At 43.5% G+C, this 21387-nt stretch overlaps 2 protein-coding genes across 2 annotated transcripts; both read right to left on the reverse strand.

Annotated features, from left to right (window-relative positions):
• Positions 1–921: 921 nt before the first annotated feature.
• Positions 922–11063, reverse strand: LOC137914610 (general vesicular transport factor p115-like). The gene is made up of 27 exons (XM_068758126.1): positions 10859–11063; positions 10103–10189; positions 9869–9933; positions 9629–9705; positions 9386–9397; positions 9133–9186; positions 8037–8137; positions 7830–7932; positions 7687–7742; positions 7487–7607; positions 7102–7280; positions 6861–7001; positions 6680–6768; positions 6443–6597; positions 6032–6237; positions 5913–5933; positions 4822–4932; positions 4530–4648; positions 4124–4305; positions 3902–4023; positions 3677–3815; positions 3458–3603; positions 3280–3345; positions 3023–3121; positions 2840–2947; positions 2533–2748; positions 922–2132 (listed from the first exon to the last, which is right to left on the reverse strand). The coding sequence occupies exons 1-27, from the start codon at positions 10922–10924 to the stop codon at positions 2055–2057; spliced, it is 2919 nt and encodes a 972-aa protein (XP_068614227.1). The 5' UTR covers positions 10925–11063; the 3' UTR covers positions 922–2054.
• An 851-nt stretch (positions 11064–11914) lies between these two features.
• LOC137914611 (ras GTPase-activating protein-binding protein 2-like) lies at positions 11915–20629 on the reverse strand. The gene is made up of 13 exons (XM_068758128.1): positions 20555–20629; positions 18861–18979; positions 18692–18773; positions 17889–18062; positions 17626–17716; positions 17066–17171; positions 16714–16894; positions 16427–16528; positions 15906–16008; positions 15749–15808; positions 15409–15540; positions 15195–15313; positions 11915–14713 (listed from the first exon to the last, which is right to left on the reverse strand). Exons 2-13 carry the CDS (start codon positions 18953–18955, stop codon positions 14432–14434), a joined length of 1527 nt encoding a protein of 508 aa, XP_068614229.1. The 5' UTR covers positions 18956–18979; positions 20555–20629; the 3' UTR covers positions 11915–14431.
• Between the last annotated feature and the right edge of the window lie 758 nt (positions 20630–21387).

The following is a 21387-nucleotide window of genomic DNA, read 5'->3' on the forward strand; positions in this document are numbered from 1 at the left end:
CATTTTATTTTGTACAATTTTGGCCAAAAGACCTTATGCCCTGTCGTGTACGCGCGCCCTCTCTCACGCACACGCACGCACTTGGAGTTTGTTGTCCCGCATGATTAAACAGCAGCTCAGAAATAGACAACGCTTCCGGTTGTCTCCGGTGTGAAACCGTGCAGCGTGAACTCACCTTCGACGCGACCGCCACGCGGCGCGGCGCGCCCGCAGGTGCTGCAGTTTCCACCGTGGGAGGACTCGCGTGGGTGGAGACCTGAGAACACCCGACGTTACTGCATGATGCTCATTTAGAAGTCATGACCTTGAGAGTTTCTCCCCCCCCAAAAAAAACAAAAACAAAAAACGAGAGAAGAAGGCGGATAATATCCGTCCCGTCCCGTCCCGCACGCTCCACGGCCGGCGTGAGTCAAAACAAGAGCAGGAGGGCGGAGGATGAAGAGGGATGCGCACTGGAGGAGGAGGAGGAGGAGGATGAGGAGGGGCGAGGCAATCAAGGTTAGATTGACACCGCGTTTGTAAAATTGATTCATAAAATGTCGGGAACTCGAAGTTTCAGAATTTCTGTTTCCCTTTTTTTGCGTAAATTTCTCCATATTTGCATGTTTAAACTTTAAATTTAAACGCGTGCACCCTTTCCCTAAAAATAACGACAGAATGAGAATACTTAAACTATTGATTCGATTTTGGAGTAAAGTTCTGTTTTAATTACTCACAAACACAGAGATGATCTACAGATACAGAAGTTTATTTTTTATTTTTTTCTTGCTCACACGTGGTTCATATTCCTAATCCTGGAAATGACACAGAGATTAGTGGAGCGTTTAAACTGTCATTATCCTGCCTGGCGAGCCGAATGAGTGAAGACAAGGGCCGCAGCAAGGGTCATTACCCTGCAGCTACACCTGTGGTGTTCTGGTGTGTGTGTGTGCGTGTGTGTGCGTGTGTGTGCGTGTGATCTGATGAAGCTAATGGTAGAAATACCCAATATTGGCCTTATAAAGTGTAAAAGGGTGCGATAATATTATTTTAACCCTACCAGAAAAATAAATCCCAAATCAAATTCATATTTCTGTATTTGAGGACACTTGTTGCCCCCTAGTGTTGAAATGTTGGAACTACAAAAGGGCACCTTCCTCATGCTTTATTTCTGCCCCAGATTTCACTGGTTGAAACCTCACCATTATATTATGGACACCACAGGTTTTTATTTTGTGGGTGGCAATGAGAAATTGTCAGGTTTAAATAAATTCCATCATCAGGAACATTTCAATTCTATTTTCTTCTGGTTCTACAGTCTTAAAAAAAGCCTAATTATAGACTTAGTAAAATGTAACTCATCTACAATTACTCCCCACATATAGGCATACAGACCGATAGATTCTTTATTCATTTCACTGTGGCTCATAAATCGATAAGTTACACAATATCATACAGAAGCTGGATGCTAAAACTGGACAAAAAGTTGCAAAAATATCCTTCTTGTCTTGACACCTTTTCTGTCAGTGTTTTGCAGCATATTGCAGAGCGACCAGGTTGAATGGAACAACCGAAATAGTGACATGCTGAGGGGGGTGTGACGAGGAATCCATGCGTAGCGGGTGATGCTGCTCATGCTGAAGGTGAGTCTAGTGGGTGCAGCACAGCATGATGGGAAAAAAAATCAAGCGCTAATGAGCATATTTGCAAATATTGAATCTTATTTATGGTTGCATTTTTTTTAATCTTGTCTCCAGATTTCCCCAAATGACTTGTGTTTGTAAAAAAAAAAAAGTAATCTTAATACTTAACACATGACATCAAACACAAGACGAGTAAAATCCACCAGGAAGTGGTAAAAGTGGCAGAGATGAAAGCACTGACAATGAGAATTACATCCTGAACAAAAAACATGTCTGTGTGTGTGTGTGTGTGTGTGTGTGTGTGGCAGCTGGACACACAAACCGCTTCACTATATTCGTCCTTGCCTTCAGTTTCTAAAGTCTTTTCTTGATTTCTGGGCAGGCAAATCTCCACCTCCTCTTCCTTTCTCTATTTCAGTGTTCGCCCACATTCTAGTCCTCATCTTCATCGTCCTCCTCCTCGTCGTCGTCCGTTGGGTCCCTCGCGTCGAGGTCATCTTCATCGTCCACCTGCAGGGAAAGTGTCAAAGTCTAACTAGAGCAAACACACAAAGACACAGCCGATTGGTCAGGAAACAAAGCGACAAACCCCAAGGACAGTTTCTAACACGGCAGACATTCCTCCGCGCGTTCTGATTGGGCGGCAGCAGGCTGCGATCGCTCCTCACTCACTTTTGTGCTAAAGCAGAAACAAACTTCTGCCGAGTTTAGCTGCCCGTGCTAATTTATGAGTTAGTGGGAGGTGGGGGGTGTCCCTGTAGTTTCCTGCGACTCATCTAGTCATAGTTTCATGGATTCTACGTGAACCTCCGATCTCTAAAAATGTGGACGAGTGAGGTTTGAAAGCAAAAGCAATTAGGGGGAAAAAAAGCCGGCCATATTTAAAACACCAGATGAAGTGAATGTCTACCGTCTCTCCCAGGCCTTTGAGTCTCTTTTTGAGGGCTACATTCTTCTGGTCTTGGTCGGCGAGCAGCATCAGCAGGTCGTCTTGCTCCTTTTTGGACTCCTGGAGCTCCCGCTGCAGCTTCGCGTTCTCCGTCTGCAGGATGGCGGCTGTGCTGGTGGCCGAAGCGTGCTGCTGCTCCATCGCCGCCAGGCTCTCCGACGACAGCTTCGCCTCCTCCTGGAAGAAGAAGGGACGAGTGCAGGAGGAGGGAGAGGATGAAAGGATGATACCGTAACCTAAGAAGACGCCAGAGTGTTGGTCTACGCACCTCGAGTCTCTCCGTCTCACTCGTCTGTGCTGCCAACCTGCGCTCGAGTTCGGCCATCTTGGCAGCGTCTGCCGAGCCGTCGGCGCGGGGGGGCACCGACTCAGAGGCCTGATAGAAGCCAGGGGAACATTCATACGTTCAGCAGCCCTTAGGAACAACAAACACCTTTTTCCAGATATTCACCGCAGCCTGAGCTCGTCTCAGCAGCTCCTGTTTCTCCGTCTTCATGCGGTCGAGCTCTGCAGACTGAGACCGGACCTGTCCTCTCAGAGCCTCCAGCTCCTGCAAACCAGCTCAACCAGTGAACACATCGAGTCTGGGGGCATTCTTGTATCGAGACCCCGAAGCCAGCAAGCCTTCATTCACCTCCACCGCGACCCTTTGAAGCCGAGCTTTTATCATAGGATAGAATAAAATAAGGCTTTTGTTTTGAATCCCACCTTCAGCAGTTCCGTATCGTCCGATCCTCCGCCTGAACTTTCTGCCTTCTGCGACGGCTCCGCCTTCTACAATCGCAAAGTGAAAGACGGAACAGCTCGGTGCCGTTACGATGAAATCACAACCGCTGCTCCGATGGTCCCACCCCGTCCCTGACCCCGAGCGGAGACGTTTACTAACCAGGGCGTCAATGAGCTCGTCCTTGTCGCCGAGTTGCGTTTGAAGCAGCGCGTACTCCCTGCGGAGCTCCTCCACCTCCTTCCTGAGCTGCTCCGTCTGCAGCCCGTTCACCTGCGAGCCGTCCGCCTGACTCGGGCCGTCTTTACCTGGAGATTTTAAGCGCACGTGAAACGAAACCATCGATGACTCTTTAAACAGCGCTGGAGTGAGCGGCCCGACCGAGCTTCAGCTTCAGGATGTTGTACTGGTCCTTGTGCTGCTGGATCTGGGACAGCTGCTGGGCGGCTGTGGTCTGCATCTGCTCGTTCTGAGATGATACCGATGAGACCTGCTCTTTCAGCTCCTGGATCTGAGCATCCTGAGGAGAACAGCCATCCGTTAATGAGAAACAGGAGATGTACGTAGAACTGGATAAATAACGGCAGACAAACGAGCCCCGTTTACCTGCTCTCTGATCAGCTCCTTATACTGAGTCACAATGTTGTCATGCTGCTCTAAAGTCTTCTTCACCTCCTCTTCCTTCTTCTCCTCCTCACTGGATTTGTGGACCGCTTTGGTTATCATGCCTGAAATAACAGCAACAATGAAAAGAAAATCACAAGATTGGGCGGCTGCCACTGACGAATCGATCGCATGTGGACGTTGGGGACACGTCCTCTGGCTGACCCTCCAGTTCCTTGACCAGCTTGGTGAACTCGTGGTCAAACAGCATCTGCTCCGGAGACGGGAAGATGGGCTGCGGCTTCTGGGCCGCCCGGGAGTACAGCTCGTGTTTGGTGACGAAGCCCAGCTTCTCCACGAAGTTCTCCTTCCCGATTCGCTTCTCGATGAGCTGCTTGAGCTTATCTCTGAGGAGGGGGATGACACGACGGCTCATAATGGGACAACCAGAATAAGTGGGGTCGAGTAGAAATGAGGCAATAAGAGGGTTTTGGAGATGAGGCACGGACTTTGATGGTTGGGACAAGAATTAGGGAAGGTCGTCTGACATAAACGTCGTTAAAAACATTAACCATTTCACTCCACTTGGATCATTACTGGTTCTTATCAGGGAGGGAGAGCCGACACTTACTTTGTGTAGTTTTCCAGAGAGCTGTCGTTATAATAGATGCAGATGCCGAGAAGCAGAGCGCACAGGCCCTGCACCAGCCTTTCGTCCTCTCCGAGGTTCTCTGAGATCTGAGCCGTCAGCTACAGGAGTCGCAGGGTCAAGGAGTCACCCACGGAGAGTGTCCCCCCCACACACACTTATCTTTCACAATTAGTTTTTATTTGATTTTACAGATCATAAATGTTGAGCCTATCATCGCGATTATCTAAATGAGCCGGCTGCGTTTCAATCCGCGCTGCTGCTTGAAGGATACGAAGGGAACATTCTCCTGATTGTGTAGGAAGTGCGTGACCGCTATGGGACAGTTACTGATCCATGTGCACAGCAGCATGAGGAGGCCCACCCTGGTCTGCACCTTACTGCCCTGCGGAGCAGACGAGAACGCGAAGGAAATGTCACATTGCTCTTGGAAGGTGGAGAAATAATGTTTCAGGGAGATCTAAACATTTTGAGTTCAGAAAATTGGAAATGTTAAATAAAAATTGAGGCCCACATTGGGTGTTTAGAGAAGCGACAGGTTTACTGACTGACACAATCGATTTGAGACAACAAAATTATTGCAGAGAAAACATAAAAAAAGGATGAAAAATGGGAACAAGATGCTTGAATATAAGTTGGTGTTAAAACCTGCACTGATTTTGTTGCCACAAGAAAATCAGCCCCATTTTCTTCCCATCTTGGGAGTTAATGCTGATTATAAAGTGTAAGAAAGGTCAAGTAAACTCAATAACGCTTCACACTCAAATTGTATCAAACGTTGCAACTTAATGAGGTTAACACACAAAGTTAATATCAAAAAGTTCTTCATGTACAAACAGAGTTATGCGGAACAAAGCAAGCTGCGTTAGCCTGTAAGAATAAAACAATGAAATTAAAGCACTGAAAGCCCCGCCCCCATCTTTCCAATAACACAAGTTCACAAATTAAACATTTTCATTCCCTCTCCATGAGGGATTGATGACTCGCATCAATCATAGCATCACAAAAGATCCTGCAAAGCGAAGCCTAAGTGTGCTTTCAAAGATGAAGAATGAACCATAATGATAAAAAGAATGATGCATGATAAAAATGATCATTTTTAAAAACAGACTTCCCTTTGCCGGACACCCCCCCCCCCCCCCCCACACACACACACACACACAATCAACAGCAGGAGGAAAAGGAAAAACCGCCTTGTGGATAAACATTAAGCTTAAAGGAGTAGTAGTAAAAAGGTTAAAAAGGAAAACAAGACCCCCCCCCCCCCCAACAACTGGGTCAACAAGACCCCCCCTCCCTTACTGCAGATGCAAAGCCAAGATGAACACTCAACAACAAAACCACACCAACATGTATGTCACTCACCCGCCGGACGATCTTATCACCCTGCAAAACCACAGCGACATGACGTTGTTCTAATCGCCGACAAGATGGCGCCTCCGTCTGATCGGCGTGTAAGGTAGCAGCGGCGAGCAGGGTCCTACCTGGGAGAGGATGTTGGTGCACTGCTGCAGCAGAGACACGGGCGGCTTTCCCAGGCTGGTTGCCAGTTGAACCCGCAGCAGCTGCTCCTTCTGGGTAAGGTTGTCCTGCAGGGCGTGAGCCAAGGCCACAGACGCGCACCAGTTGGACAGGGAGTCGGCTGAGAACAGGCCTCCGCAGAGCAGCTGGCCGGCTGAGATGGAATTTGCTAGGGGGGAAGAATTCAGTCACTTAATATTTAATTATTTACAAAGCTGGCAACAAAAGTCTTCGGCACGTCTGTTCTCTGGCTTTACAAAGTCTAAAATATATATATCAGGTAATAAATACTTCAACACCTGCTTGGTGACATACAAACACGTACAAATGATAGAACATTGACTTTTGAGTTTTTAAGTTTTGCTATAGCTGACCGTCAATGGTGGAAGGCAGCAGCGTAGCCACAATCTCGCCCTGGCCTTTCTGGTTTTTGTAGAGGAAGCACTGGAAACAGTAGAGGACGGCACAACGGAGTACAAACGGTTGCCTCTCGTTCACCATGGACATGAGGAGGACCACAATGGCTGGTCTGGGTGGAGGAAGGAGGATCAGAGAGAAACGTCAGCCACGGAATCTGATATCAAGAGGCGTAATATCGCAGCTCGACTTGCCTCGGTGGGTTTGATGGAGCGTTGACGGATGAAAAGTAGTCCTGGTTGACCTGCGAGCCTCTGATTACCTCCGATACAGTGTTGATGGTCTGAAAGAAAGTGGCCCGAGCAAAATCTAAAATCTAGGACCCGCTAAAAAAAAGCGAGTACGCTAATATTGTTCTCCATCTAATATCGTCACCTCTGTGAGGATGTCAGCAGGCACACCGGTGGCCATGAGGATGGTGCACAGCTGCTGCAGCAGGCCGCACTGGTACGTGGCCCTCTGGCAGCTGGCTGTGGCGCCGGGAGAGTTCACTGGAGACACCATAACTCGCACCAACTTGGAACACAAGCATTGTGCAACATTTAACCGACGGCTCGGCTTCTTTCGTTTGTAATCGAGCTATTTATTTATTTATTTTTTGCCTAATTCGCCTGACCTGCAGCATGAGGTGGAGGTTGGTGACCTTCTGTGCCGACCAGCCAGAATTATCATCGCCGACCTCAAACCAGGGCGTCATTCTCTGAATGTAGGAGCCCTCCTTGAAGAAGTTCTGATTGGAGCTGTTGTTCTTCAGCAGGTTGAGGAGCAGAAGCAAACAGTCCTCCACCACAATGCCTACATCAGGGCACGGTGAATTACACCGCGCACACACGCACACACACGCACACACACACACACACACACACACACACACACACACACGCACACACACACACACAAACACACACAAAAAAAACAACAACTCAACCTTTTCCAATTATAGCAGAGGAGTGGAATTACGCTACAAGACATTTCTGTATGAAATCTCGAGATCCTTTTACCGCCGTCGCTGCTGCCCTCTTCTGTAATGATATCGAGCAGTCGTTCAAATGCGTTTTCAAATGCCACAATTTTCTGAATGGCAGCATTGCTTTTGGTCAACTGTTGAAGCAACAGCAGGCCCTGTTGGAGGGGAAGCACATGCCATCACGCATCTCCTGGCACGATGGAAAACAAAAAGACGTCATGACGTCGTACTCACATCATTGCGAATTACTTCTCTCGAGTCTGCCAACAGATCCATCAGTCTGGAAACGCCTTCAAAAAAGGACACAGAAATGAGCTTTTTTATTTTCAAACAACAGCTAGCAGCAAGTTCCACCCAATGGGGAAGGAGGAACTCACCCATGGGGCTGACCAGAATGACGCCCTGAACCTGGACACCCTGATTCTTCAGCAGAGCAGTCAGTAGCTTCACCCCGGGCCAACGCACGTGGAAGTCAAACTCCTGAAGTTGCACGAAAGGCATAACTGTGTCAGACAGCGCTCTACACAAACACGAAAGAGCACAGACTTCCTGCCACTGGAGCAGAAACGCAGCAGCAGCAGCACCTCCAACAGAGCGAGAAGAAGGGTCACGTGCTCCGGATCCTGGATGAACCTGTCCGTGAACTGGGCTCCGAGGTCATCCGACTGCTTCTGGGCATTCTCATCTGCGAGGGAGATTGAAGAGGGAAATTAATCAGGCAGCGAAAGTTAGAGGGGACACGTGGAGGGTGGAACCGGGAGGGGGGGGGTGTCCAGTGGGGTCACTCTATTAGAAGATCTACTCTGTATGCTGGGCATAGGAATATGTAGACTGAATACGGGGTCAGCAGGGTTAGTGACACCACCGCACGGAGAATACGCGCTCACTCGTAATCAGGTTCTGGTTTACGGTGCTTAATAAATCAATGTAGATCATTTTGGATGTTTTGACAGATTCAGCTCGACCCCAAAACAATGTAGATTAACGTTTTAATGTTATTCTGGTCACAGCTTAAAAAGAAAACACATTAAAGTCCCCAATAATCAATATCTTTATGTTAATAATGGATAGATTGACTATGTATACGGAGTTTTTTGTTTTTTTTGCATGTAGAAACCACTCAATTCCCCATTCAGTTCTACAGAACAGTTTAGTTTAGCGTCCTTAAGCTCATTGTTTTGGTTTTGAGGCCTCGTCTTTACCGTTTTGTTTCACTCTTGTTGCTCTAATCATCTTTGTCTCTGCACAGAAATGCAGCTTGAGTTGTAGATAATTTTGTTTCTGAGCGTGCAGGAGTAAAATGAAAAGCAAAAAAAACAAATAGTTGTCTAACAAAACAAATTCAATAAAGAAATGTATCACAAGTTGGTAAAAACAAGGTCTTGGGGGTGGGGGGGGGGGGTCCCATGAAACAACAACGCATAGATCTCAAATCAAAACTCTCACATTAAAGAAGTGCAACATTAAGCCACAGAACTGTAAACAAAAACAAACAGCTATGTGACAGAAACGAAAGGGAAACGAGGCATGACAGAGAGACAGAGGGTTCAGGGATGTGCTGGTATTAGTGAAGTATTACTGCTATAACACCTTCTAGTAACTTGTTCAATCCCAGCTGATTTTAGTTGTGTTAGTTAGCATCATTAGCTGCTACATTTATAGCTTAGTTTCAGTACTGACCAGCCATGAAAGCATTCTTATGCTTCCCTGAGACAGCGATAGGTGAGGCTATGTCTGCAAAAGCAAGGGGTACTTTAAAACCTCAGCCAAAACGCGAGCATTCGTTTCAACCACTGTGGCGGGTACAATCAAGCGACTGGCTGTTGCCACGACAACATCCGACATCTCTTTTTTCCCCACAACAAGGTGAACCAATGATTTTCAAGTGTTGTTGGTGGTAAATGGGGCATCATGCACAGTAAAAGAGTTTTACCTTCTGATTCATCTGCAGGGTTAAAACAAACATGGAAGAGAAGAGAGACGACAGTCTTTACAGGAAACAGTCATTATCGGTGTACAGAAGAGGGAAATCTGAAATGACTGATGTCCAGGTAGCATGAATTGGAACTTATTTATACATGCAAACACACAAAAAGCTCAGTCAGTCAATGCAGATACAGGTGTTATCCTCAAATGATATGTGCATTATTTATATTACTGTGGGAGGGGTAAATACCTTGCTCTTCCTCTTCATCATTACAGATGATGTTGTACAATGTGTCCAAAGCATAGCCAAGGATTTCAGAATCGGATCTGTTATCAGGACAAAATGACCAAAAGCAGTTTTTATTAAAATAGAATTTGAGACAAAAAAAAGGGCATGCGCTTCCCCTTATTAGATACAGATACAAAGCCCTTTTGATAGCAGATAATTAAAAAATAAAAACTCAGAATAAACAATACCCAATCAGCATACCTGTCAGTCTGCAGAATGTTAATTAAGTGATCCATTGCCTGTGAGCCAACTTCCACGCGATATTTCTACGAGGATGATAAGGCAGGCGAAGCAGGGTTATTTGTTTAGCATCTTTTTACAAATACAAAAAGACGAAAACAAATACAAACTGTTTACAACAATGACCTTCATATTGAATTTCTTCTCAAATATAGAACTCTACATTTCTACATTGCTATGACTTCTGCACTTTACCTTTGAGAGGGACTTAAGAGCACGGACAGCATCTCTGCGGTCCTCTAGGAGGGTTGAGGATGCCACTCGGTCACACAACTTCTGAATCTGTCAGGAATTTATACTATTACTTGCAATTCTGTGTAATAATCAGCAATAAGATTTCTGTAAAGGATTGTCAGGGAAGAAAGGAAGCGTTACAATCAAACAAAGTGCATTTTATTAATACCTGATTCTACACTTTGTAGCTTAGTAGATTGCTGAATAAGACAAAAACATTCTACAAATTATTCAAAAATAATTTGATAAAAGTTACAAAAAAATATATAAATAAGCAAAGCAATGAAATATTGCTTTATAGCATGATATCCTTATTACCATCTTTTAATAAGTTACTAGATTGTACTTTGTTGTAGAAAATAAACATGTACGGATATAATCCATTGATTTACAGCTGATTTTATATCTGATTTCTAATTGTCTTTTCGTTCATTCATAAGGAAAAACAGCATATGTCACAGAAAGGCATGCCAGCACTGCTATCTGACAGGTATGCTACGTAAGCTAACTAGCCTGCTAGTTGTTCTAATTTAGCGAGGCGCCATTCGCTCACATGTTTAGAAACAGAACACAACAACAATAATAAGTGTGCAAAACACATGTTTAATTAGTGACGTGTGTGTGTTTTGTATCGTGTTGTCAGGTACACAGTTTCGGAAGTACAAGCTAGCCGTAGCTAGCCGAAGCTAGCCGAAGCTAGCCGTGCTGGTTTCATACCGTCTCCGCGCCGGACGGCTGCGGCCCGGGAGCCTGCCCGCCCATCACTCCTCTGAAGAAGTTCATCTTAATAGACGTCCTCTCAGCACCGAACTCAACGACACTCCACCCTTAGTGTTCCGTGTAGTAACTCCGTGAATATGAAAATACAAACTTGCCCAACTGTGCTTTTTTTTTTTTTTTTTTTACACTGTACACCGACTAAGTGACCCCGGAAAACAAGTGTAACCCATTGCGCATGCGCGCAGACGTGGCGCTACGTGGCTGATCAGCTGACGTCAGAGTTCAGATATTTAAAGGGCAAGAAAAAGACAACTCGGTGAAGGTCGGAGGCGGAGCAACAAACTGGCTTTTATTACTCATGTATTAGTATATATTGTAGAATAAGAATATTGACTACATATAATATTTACGCAATACTATTTTGAAGGATCTCAACAGTGGTAGAAGGAAGTAATTTTAAGCCAGTTTGACTCTTTAAAGAGGTTTCCATTTGTTAACAAATAAGATTTGCCATCAAATGAAAGGAGGACTTGCTTAATAAATGTACGTTTTGGACTGTAGCTTCATGCTTTGTGGGGATTTGAAAAAGGCATTTCAAATGAAAGGGTCAAAACTGATGCTGCGAAACCAGATTATCCTGAATTGTAGTCCTTCCCATGTCACAAACACTGGATTCTATAATGACTTACTCTTCATTTCCCTGCTAGTAAAAAAATCAACATATTTCAAACACAATCCCATTTTATAACAAAGCTTTAGATTACAAATTTCAATCGTTTTTTTTTAACATTGTTTTTTTAGAGCCAGAGTACCATTTAATACGACCGCCAGTCTGACATATTCACTTGTCTGCATGCCAAATCTATGCAGAGTTGCTGAATAAAACCAAGGGCTATTCAGCCAGCACCACAAAGGGGAGCTTCACATTAACAACAAAATCCTACAAATCTGCAGGTGGGGGCAGAACAGAAAGTCTTATTTCTGGTTCTTGGATTTATTAAAGTTTGTACTTTATTTTGTGGTACCGGCAAACATAACAAACTGTATGAGTGCTTCTGATTTCAGTAGTTTATTGTATGTTAATTCCAACACATTCCAAATAGAAAAACCCAAAGAAATTACAAAAAAATGTATAAGGTTCGCTACCTGCAACACTTTTGGACTAGCAACAACGGTAAACACAGGGAAATTAAGATGCCAGCTAGCTGTTTACCACACCTGCTAAAGCCAAAGGAGTACTGTACTTCCATTTTCTTTCAAAGGACTGGAATGATACACACCAAGGATCCACTCTTGTTTCTCAACCACAGGAGAATTATTATTATAATTTTTTTTTAGACTAAAGGCATCCAGGAGCTGTCTTGTTAAAAGCAGCCAAAGAATAAAGCCCTAATGATTCTGCAATATAATTTATCTCGATTGAAAATATTTCATCTAAATTCAAAGTGAGGGCAGCTGAGCGTCACTGTGGGAAAACTACCTCAAATATGGGAAATCTATAGAGCAAATATTTCATGCTGATTATTAGCAAACAACAGTTTCCTTGTATCCATTGCCAGAGGAGAAATTTGAAGAGAGGCTGTGTTCAGATTGATTGTAAGTGAAATGTTGGGGGATAGTGCAATACCATGCACCAGACAAGGAAGGACTCATTAGTATGTTTCTCCAGAAAAAGGCTGCATCAATTTCATTTACCATTTCAGTGCAAGATAACAAAATACAATGTAATAGAGCATACCTAATGTTTGTCAGGTTTTTCTTTCTATCTGAAACCGTAAGATCTTCCCTCCCTGTTGAATGGTAAAAATTAGAGGGACACTACATGTATGGCATTCAGATTTGCCTCAAATGGAGTAATTAACCGAATAAAAAAAAAAAAAAACACAATGAATAAACAGCATATGAAAATATAAATGCATGAAACGCTAGAAAATTGAGCACAAGTATCTGCTAGTCTGTTTCCTGGCTCTCTGGCCAAGTCACCTTTACAGATTAGAAAATTGTTGCCAGGAGAAGTGGGGGTGACCATAATCAAAATTATGGTCAGGATGAAAAGAAATAAACAGTATCTGCACTACATTATGAAACGTTTTCCAAAAACAGCAACCCTTAGTACACTTTGCAGAGTTGTGACTTGGACAAAAAAAAAGGATCTCACTGTCACCATCTTTATAATGTACCTTTTGGGAGTAGTTTTCATAAAAGCAACATCAAACAGAAGTCCAGGCACCCATTGACTCCTACAACCCAGAACAGACAGCATCCAAAACAAATGTACAAAACAGACACTCTTAGGTAATGATGAATGGAATAAAGAAATGTACCTGAAGAAAATCATTGTATGAATACTGCTAAATCTTTTTTGTATCTGCTCCCAGAAGACAGGAGTTCATTTATGAGCAGATCTGTTTTAGAATGTGGCAAGCCCCAGATCGCTTTACACTTCAGTAAGACTGGAAAATAGGAGGCGCCATCGTGCTTATAAAGTTGAGAGAATGAAAACAAAGCATACAGTAAACTATGATTTTTGCTGTACATTTATTCTGTTACTCCAAACTTAAGACAGGAAGGGAGGGGAGATGTCATCCATCCCAAATTTGTGTGGTCTTACTGGCAAGGAAAAACAGGAACAAAAACAAAACTCTGAATCAAAAGATAACCAGATTTTGGAGCCGCCACCACTTCTACTGTTCAATATCGCTTCTCATTAATCCTTTGTGCCCCTCCTCCAAACTCATTTATTGAAAATCCAGGTTTATATGTGATTTATAAATGAGAGAAGAAAACAAAAATGTAGATTTGCTTGCCATCTTGTCCATCCAGCAGTTACTGAAGCAAAGTTTCTTTTGGGGGGGTCCAAACGTGAGAAAAGCACATCGGTCACAGGAAGGGAGGCCGCAAGAGAGGCCTGCCGTGTTGAACCGTGTCACTTTGAGACCAAACAGATCTCACCAGCTGCATTCTGAGCATGGATGTCAATGTAATACGAAGAACGTGCCCATTCGTGCATACTGATGAGCGCGTTATGCAATTTTGAAGCAGTGCTCTCTCAAAAGGGGAAAAAAAAGGAAAAGGCAAGTTTTTTTTTTCTCCTTGAACTGCGCGAATCTTTGCATCTCGCTCTTTTCCAACAGCAACGGGCAGGAAACTACCATATAAAATGTGCAATAGAGGAATTTCTTGAAGCAGCGCCCCTGTTAAGTCGAGGCATATAATCTCTTTTCCAAATGATGGGCGGTACTGTCGTAGTTAGAGTCTCATCAGTCCCTCCTAAACGCGGCAGATTACTCCTGGTTGGTTTGCCTTTTTTTTTTGCACAAATTTCCAAATTCAAGTTTGTGAATTCTTGAGAAACCTGAAAAGGATGCCCAGCTCACAACAACCGTAATAAGCGACATTTTTTGTTGGCTCATTTTGTTTTGTCCATTTCACAAACCAGTGGTTGACAGGCTGTGTCACATTCCAAAGCAAAGAGGGAACAAAAAAATGAAGAGAACAAAAAAAAAACCAAATATATACGTTTATACATGAACACGATAATATCTCCACACTGCATGGTGGTGCTTCTCCTCAACGGCGCTGGGCTGTAAAGCGACCCTCTCCTTGGCCTCCAGAGCCGCGTCCAGAGCCCATGCCAGGTTTGGGAGCCATGCCGCCTCGAGCTGGTGGCCCTCTTCCATCGCGTTCACGCATGATTCCGCTTCCCATGATGCCCCGTGAGCCTCCGGGACCCCGATCGTTGCGCCTCATGTCCCGACGCTCTTCTCCTCCACCACGCGTCTCTCGCTCACGCACTGCCCTCGTTTTCTTTTCTTCCACATTCAGACGCACCTCACCTCGAAACATGATGGGCTGCAGGGAGAAAAGCTAAATTAGCTACAGGAGAACCAGTGTGAACATTCTCCTCGCCATTTCGCAGCCCAGACCAGTCACTGGTTTGCTCCAAACCCTTGCTAATCTGTCACACGCTCTTTATATACACCTTACTCATTCACTTGAACGGCAGCAGGTTTGCCAAAGCGGGGAACTTAAAGTAGCAACCGCACACATGCTTGTCCAAAAAACTAAAAGTTCATCAGGCAGCATCCAAGAATACGATTAATTACACAGAAGTACAAAATATGAGTCCAAGGATTCAGATGATCCCGATAATGGCAAAGATTTGAACGAGGGATAAAAGCTCATTTGTACTCCATCTACACATAAAAATAAGTACACCATTTTAAAATAATTCTCCGTACTCACACCTCCTGCTTAATGCTAGTCCACCTCCAAACCAAAACAAAAGAATTAAAGTGGGTAATGAAGTGCTAATAATAAATGCCCCTCGTACTTTGGCTCCCAGGATTCTTTGCACAGGGACAGAGTCATCAAAGACCACAAATCCAAAGTTGGGAAGTTTCCCACCAACGCCCTTGGTGTTGATTCGCAGCTCCACAACGTGTCCGTATGCTACAAGAAAAAAAGGTTACACAATTTAAACTAAATTGATTCACTATGTGGATGATTTTTCATAGCAACACTGATCATTTTTAAAGAAAACGTACTCATGAAGAAGTCTTTGAGCTCGCTCTCATCAATGTCGTGTGGGAGGTTGCCGACGAAAAGCTGGTGGCTGTCTGGGTACCGAACAATCCGCCTGCTGTCCATGTCACCAGATTCGCCTTCTCCCCTGCCACCTGCAAGTCAGACAGGCTTATAAATATTTTTTTGTGTGCGCAAAAATCTTGCCAGAAGCATTTGCATCACATTCAAGAAAGTGAACTAACTAACATCAACCAAGTATCATGTATGCCAAATACTACCAGAAGTATTCTCATCCAGTAATCGAAGGATAATGAAAAACGGGATTATAGATGAATGATGCAACTTCATCATCGTGGTTACCTTTGTTGACAAAGCTCAATTGTGGTTTTGCCGTTTGTGACTCCGAAGAAGCAACACCATCTGATAGAAGGGCAGACGGGGAGCACGACAATAAAGACCAAATGAAAGCCTAAGAAGAAGATCAAATCTCAATCTGGGGAATGCCTGCTGATCTGACCTGATCTGGGACCCCGCGGAGTGAAGGTCGGCCTGTCACGGGTCCGCTGGTCTCTAGGTCGAAGAGGTGCCGCCTGCGTCTCCGGCTTGGCTTCGGCCCTGGGCTGTGAACGGAGAGGGTGACGGACGCACACAAAAAAAATACAAATCCTGAATGAGTCACACGTTCTCTCTTTTCATCAACGCACTCACACAGAAACACAAGACTCCGTTTAGGTCCTAATTATTAGAATTAAAAAGGCATCTAGCAGCAGTTCACAGCTAAATCAAAAACGATCTTCAAATTGAAGAGACAGCCTGAAGTCCAGGAGCTCTTTACCCTCTGGACAGCGGAGACCAAGCAGCACGCAACAGTGAGGGTAAACTAATGGTTTCCATTAGTCCTACTACTCTAAAAAAAATAAGAAAGCCTGCTAAAAGGTAGAATCATTCCGGCAGATTCTGAGTGAAAGCCAATTCTAATATCCCAACTCCATTTTTATAACATTCTACAAATGTTATATCAAGTGGCAGGTTGTTTACCTGTGAGCTTGGAGCTTTGACTACATGGGGTGGGATTCCAGAGGTGCTGACTGTGCCAGATGGAGGCAGGTTTTTACTGGTCACCGAGGCCCATGAGAAAGTCTGCGAGGGATATAGTAATGCTCCGTCAGGCCGACAACAATACCCACTCAACACCAAAAACTACAGTATCCATGAATGTATTTTTGGGGGGGAAACCAAATTGTTGCCAAGAACAAGCCTCTGATATTAGACTTTCAGCATGGACGTTCCAGACAGCTTAGTAATACATCACAAAGCAGTCTTACCTTGGGAGGTTCTTGAGTGTTGGGTGGAGACTCCACAGGGACAGGCGAAGGTGCCTTCTCCTCCAGCTCTTCCAGAGCCTTCTCATCAGCCTCGGGTTTTAGCTCCTCTACTTTGGGCTCTGGTTCAGGCTCTGGCTCAGGTTCTGGGGTTGGCTCCTCCATCGACTCCTCTACTCCATTTCTACAGAGAATACATCTTTGTCACTTTCACATGTGTGAAAGAAGATTCAAATGACATAGCCCGGATTCCCAAATGTTCATGAGTCCAATACAGAATTATGAAGTGTTCATGAGTCGTATGGCAGCGGAGATATAGATGGATATAAATAGTTCTGAAAGGGTTTTAACATACGTGACGGGGTGAGGTTCATAAAAGGTGGTGCTGTTGGGACTTTCTTGAAGTTGCTCAGGGGTTGGCTGCCTCTCCTCTGGCTCCTCTTCAACTTCTTCCTCTGATTCTGAATAAAAATAAATAAAATAAGCCATTTATATTTACAACAGCACTTTCATGAAAACGGACAGTTTTGCTGCAGTGGCACAATGCAGAAAATTATTAAGTTAGCATGACTACATCATTTCAAAGGCAATACATCCCTTTATATTGGGTTGTTCCATACATATAATGGATGCAATTTCAGACGTATATGATAGAGTGAACTATCCAGCCTAGCTGGATCTCTGTTCTATTAAGCACAGCAATGTTTGTGTTATGGCCATTAACGCTACTTGTGAGGCCACAGGGACCGCGCCCTTCAACTACAAAATCAGTTCATTCTCAAGTCCAAGATGCCGTTTTAGTAACGAGTTGCCGAGATACTGCATCAACAATAGTAGAGGAAATCCAAAACCATGTCTGGTTGCCGATCACCAGCACAGAGTAAAATAAGCTCAGCATATTTATAAGCATCTTACCTTCATCGAGCTCAGCTTCAGAGTCTCCAAACACCTCATCCTCATAACGGAAGATGTCATTGTGGACATAGAACTTGTTTGCCACTGAACCCTAAGGACATTTGCCATGCATTTCATTACAGTAGCAGCAATTCGTCTGATTCTTACTCTGTTGGCCGAGTCAATAAAATAACACTTTCTATTCACAGTTGACGATTTATTATTATTTTTGTAAAGCACGTTTAATGTGTGATAACGGCATTCAGAAAGGAAGAGCTACTCACTTCTGGTGCAAGCACAAATGTTTGCATGAACTTCCTCATGGGCTGACCATTGTTCGACAGTTCTCCGAGGACTTGCACCACCACTCCATCACTCAGTGTGGCATGCGCATCCACGTGCCTGATCTTCGTATGGCACTCACTAAACTGCAGGGACATGACCTTCTTGTGGATTTCCTGCAAAACAAAAGAGGAAAAATTGGTCAAAAATCAATATCATATCCTTAATATTTTCTGGGCATGCTGACTAGATCTTTCAAGCTCCAGAGCTCTTAAATTTACAAAGCACACTTGTACTTCCAGCAAATTTTTGCTGGCATGTTAGAAAATTAACTAGAAACCCCGACAAACCTCAACATTCTTTTTATATATAAATAAATATTTATTCAAAATCAATATATATTTAAATCAAACATGTCAAAATAGTGATCACTAATTAATAGCAGTTCTCTAAACATGCCTAATTTTTCCAATAAGATCCATACTTTGTTTCGGACAGACTAGTAAATTACAGGTTAGCGCTGCCACCTCACAGCAAGAAGGTGCTGGGTTCAAATCCCATCTGTGCGGAGTTTGTATGTTATCCCAAGGCTCCAGCAACTGCCGCAAAGCGGTAGAAAATGAATGAAAGTTTAATACAATAAATAATCCAACTGTTAATTTATTGCTGAAATGCTGCCGATGATTGATTTGTGACATTTACAATTTCAAACGGGCGCTCATTGCACTGTAGATATTACCTTACTTGGCACCCACTACACAGTACAGTGGCAACATACATTTCAACATGGATTCATCGCACCTACCGCCTGCCCGTACACTGCTTCTGCCAGCTCTCCAGTAGGATCAAGTCCTCCATGAACGTAGGAAGAATTTCTCCCATAAAACCTAGTTGCCACAGAAAAATTACAGTTAAACAGAATACTGCCAACACGTACAGATTAAGCGTGAACAACATCACTTCACAGTGATTACCTGTGCAGGAAATCTGGTGCTTTGTTTAAGAGTGTGTAATACTGCCTCACAAACTCCCGCCCTACAAGCAGGGGACTTGGCTTCTCCATCACCATTTCTTTGGTAAACAATAATAAGTGCTGAAACAGATGAAAAAGATTCGTTATAATGCTGAAAATGGAAGACAGGCATATGTAGCTGTGTGTCAAATAGTTTACATTTTAATTTGCTAATTGTTCAGATAGTTTGAGAGGTTAATACAAGTCATTTTAGAGCCTCTACTTGATTGAGTGTTTTAACCTCAACAGCACCGCACAACAATAAGGTACACCTCATACTAATACATTGTAGGCAACAGTGAATAAAAATATTATGTTTGGAGTCTGTTGGATTGTCACATAAATCGTTTCATAAGAAAGCAGGCATTCGTAGACATGAATGTTTAGGATGCCCCATATTTAAAATAATAATAATCAAAAAGAGGTTACGTGCAGCATATCACGTCTCGGGAAGGAGCGAAATTGTTTCGCTTTCGTTGCTAATCGAAAATAGTCGTTTCGTTTTAGCAACGTATCTCTTATCACCGAAACACGACAGCTGGTCAGCTACCTGGCTAACACAACAGCTACCACCCAACTGCGCCATCACGTTCACCCAATGAAACAAAGAGGCAAACCGGCTGTAAATAAAAAAGGCAGCGACATATAGCCGTTCAATTTGGGGAGCGAAGAAAACGAACCAATTTATTCTTTATTTAGAAATAAAGGGCCAAACGCACATTTCACGCATATATATGTGGCCCTTTTCTAGATAAGTGGCCTAGTGTACGAGTTAGCAGTTCGGCCTCTTAGGTCGATGCTAACAATATTATGCTATTTCACGCATGTATATATCGTGACAAGTGAAACGTTCGCTTTGCATGCGTCACAAAGTAATTCCAGTGAGTCTAAACTGCAAGCCATATTAACAATTATCAAGACCATTTAAACAATTGAAGGAATTGCACTTAGACTGTCGGCCTTTTCGTTGTCTTCCCAAACGGCTAATGCTAGCCCGACATACAGGAAGGCAGAAGCTTGCGACATTGCTAGTTAGCTAGCAAACACTAGCTTCGGCCAACTTGTGGCGTCGTCGGTTTCACCGCTTACGAAAGCGGTAGTTGCTCTTTAGGAATGTGCGGTAGGAAAACATTTTGATCAAAACTCAAAAAAAAGAAAACTGTCAAGATGCAACTTTACTGCGATTTATCGCGGACAACTCGCGCGTTGATTACAGCAGGAGTCTCACGATGTTTAGCCCGGTGATAGCCATTGTGGCATTCCAGTAAATCACGTTACTATCCCAGCAGGAGTGCGAGACTAACAACCTCCACTATTGACATGCGCCAAATTGTTTGAAAGTAGATAAAAAGCTCTGGCGCTATCCATCTCAATTAGTTACCCTTAAGACTGTCGAACCGCCATCAATGAAACGAGTTCAGCGTTGCTAACTCGCACAAAAGGAAATAGATCAAGCCAGACGAATTTAGCCGAAACGCCTACAATCGTAATACACAGCTCAAATTTACACTTTGAACAACAGCGACATACCGTTGGCAACTCTGAATGATTATTGCCTTTCGATTGAGTAGCTGTGGTTTCATCAGACAATGCGGCTAACGTTAGAAGCTATGACTAGCATTAGCATTAGCTTTAGCGCCGTCTCAGTCAACTTACCTTATAAAAGACCTATCTATGCAGACAGAATTTCTTGGGGGGGGGGAAATAAGAAGTAACCGACTGTAAACAGTACTGAAAGACAAAGTATCCCAGGTGTATGTTGCGTTATATCATGCGATCGGCAACGCCGTAGTTTTATGATCTCTGTACCAGAGATTGAAATTTTAAAGTGATAGCTTCTATTTATTGTTTTACCCCTGCAATCTGGGGCAGGGAACCCCCATCACAAAGATTCAGCCAATGAACGGTTTACACTGGCGACATATATAATGACGTAATCAAATAGCTCCTCCTTCCAAATTCCCACTAATGCTATAACCATTCTTAAAAAAAAACATAAGCAGTAATCTTAATGATTCAAGAACCGAAGTGTAAGAAAATTGCAAGAGAATTAATACTTTTTAAAAATACATTGCTACATTCAGAGCACTATGCATTTAGGAACCCCAATGTAATGGAACGCATTTACCAAAATGTTCAATGCTACTTGAATCCCTTGGAATCCGCAGTCCATTCCAAGGGATTAAAATAGGGATTGATGCAAATTACTAACACAAAATGTACCTAAATTTAACGACATACAACAGATGGTCCAAATTTAGTATGGATATTGAGTGCCATCAAGTGGTCAAACAACCTGTGTGTCTTTTGTTTTGGGTGGAACAGTCAGTCAGAAGGTGTAGATATGGAACAAATGACATCATTTTGCTGACAGAAGACTGATTCTGGCAACATGTAATCTAATTAAAAAAAAAAAAAAACATATTTCAATGTATACATTGTACACAGAACAATTTAAATAGAAAAAAAAATGCGCTCCTGAATTTGAA

The sequence above is a fragment of the Brachionichthys hirsutus genome, unplaced genomic scaffold, assembly GCF_040956055.1.
Source record: "Brachionichthys hirsutus isolate HB-005 unplaced genomic scaffold, CSIRO-AGI_Bhir_v1 contig_257, whole genome shotgun sequence".
In the NCBI taxonomy this organism is placed as follows: Eukaryota; Metazoa; Chordata; class Actinopteri; order Lophiiformes; family Brachionichthyidae; genus Brachionichthys; species Brachionichthys hirsutus.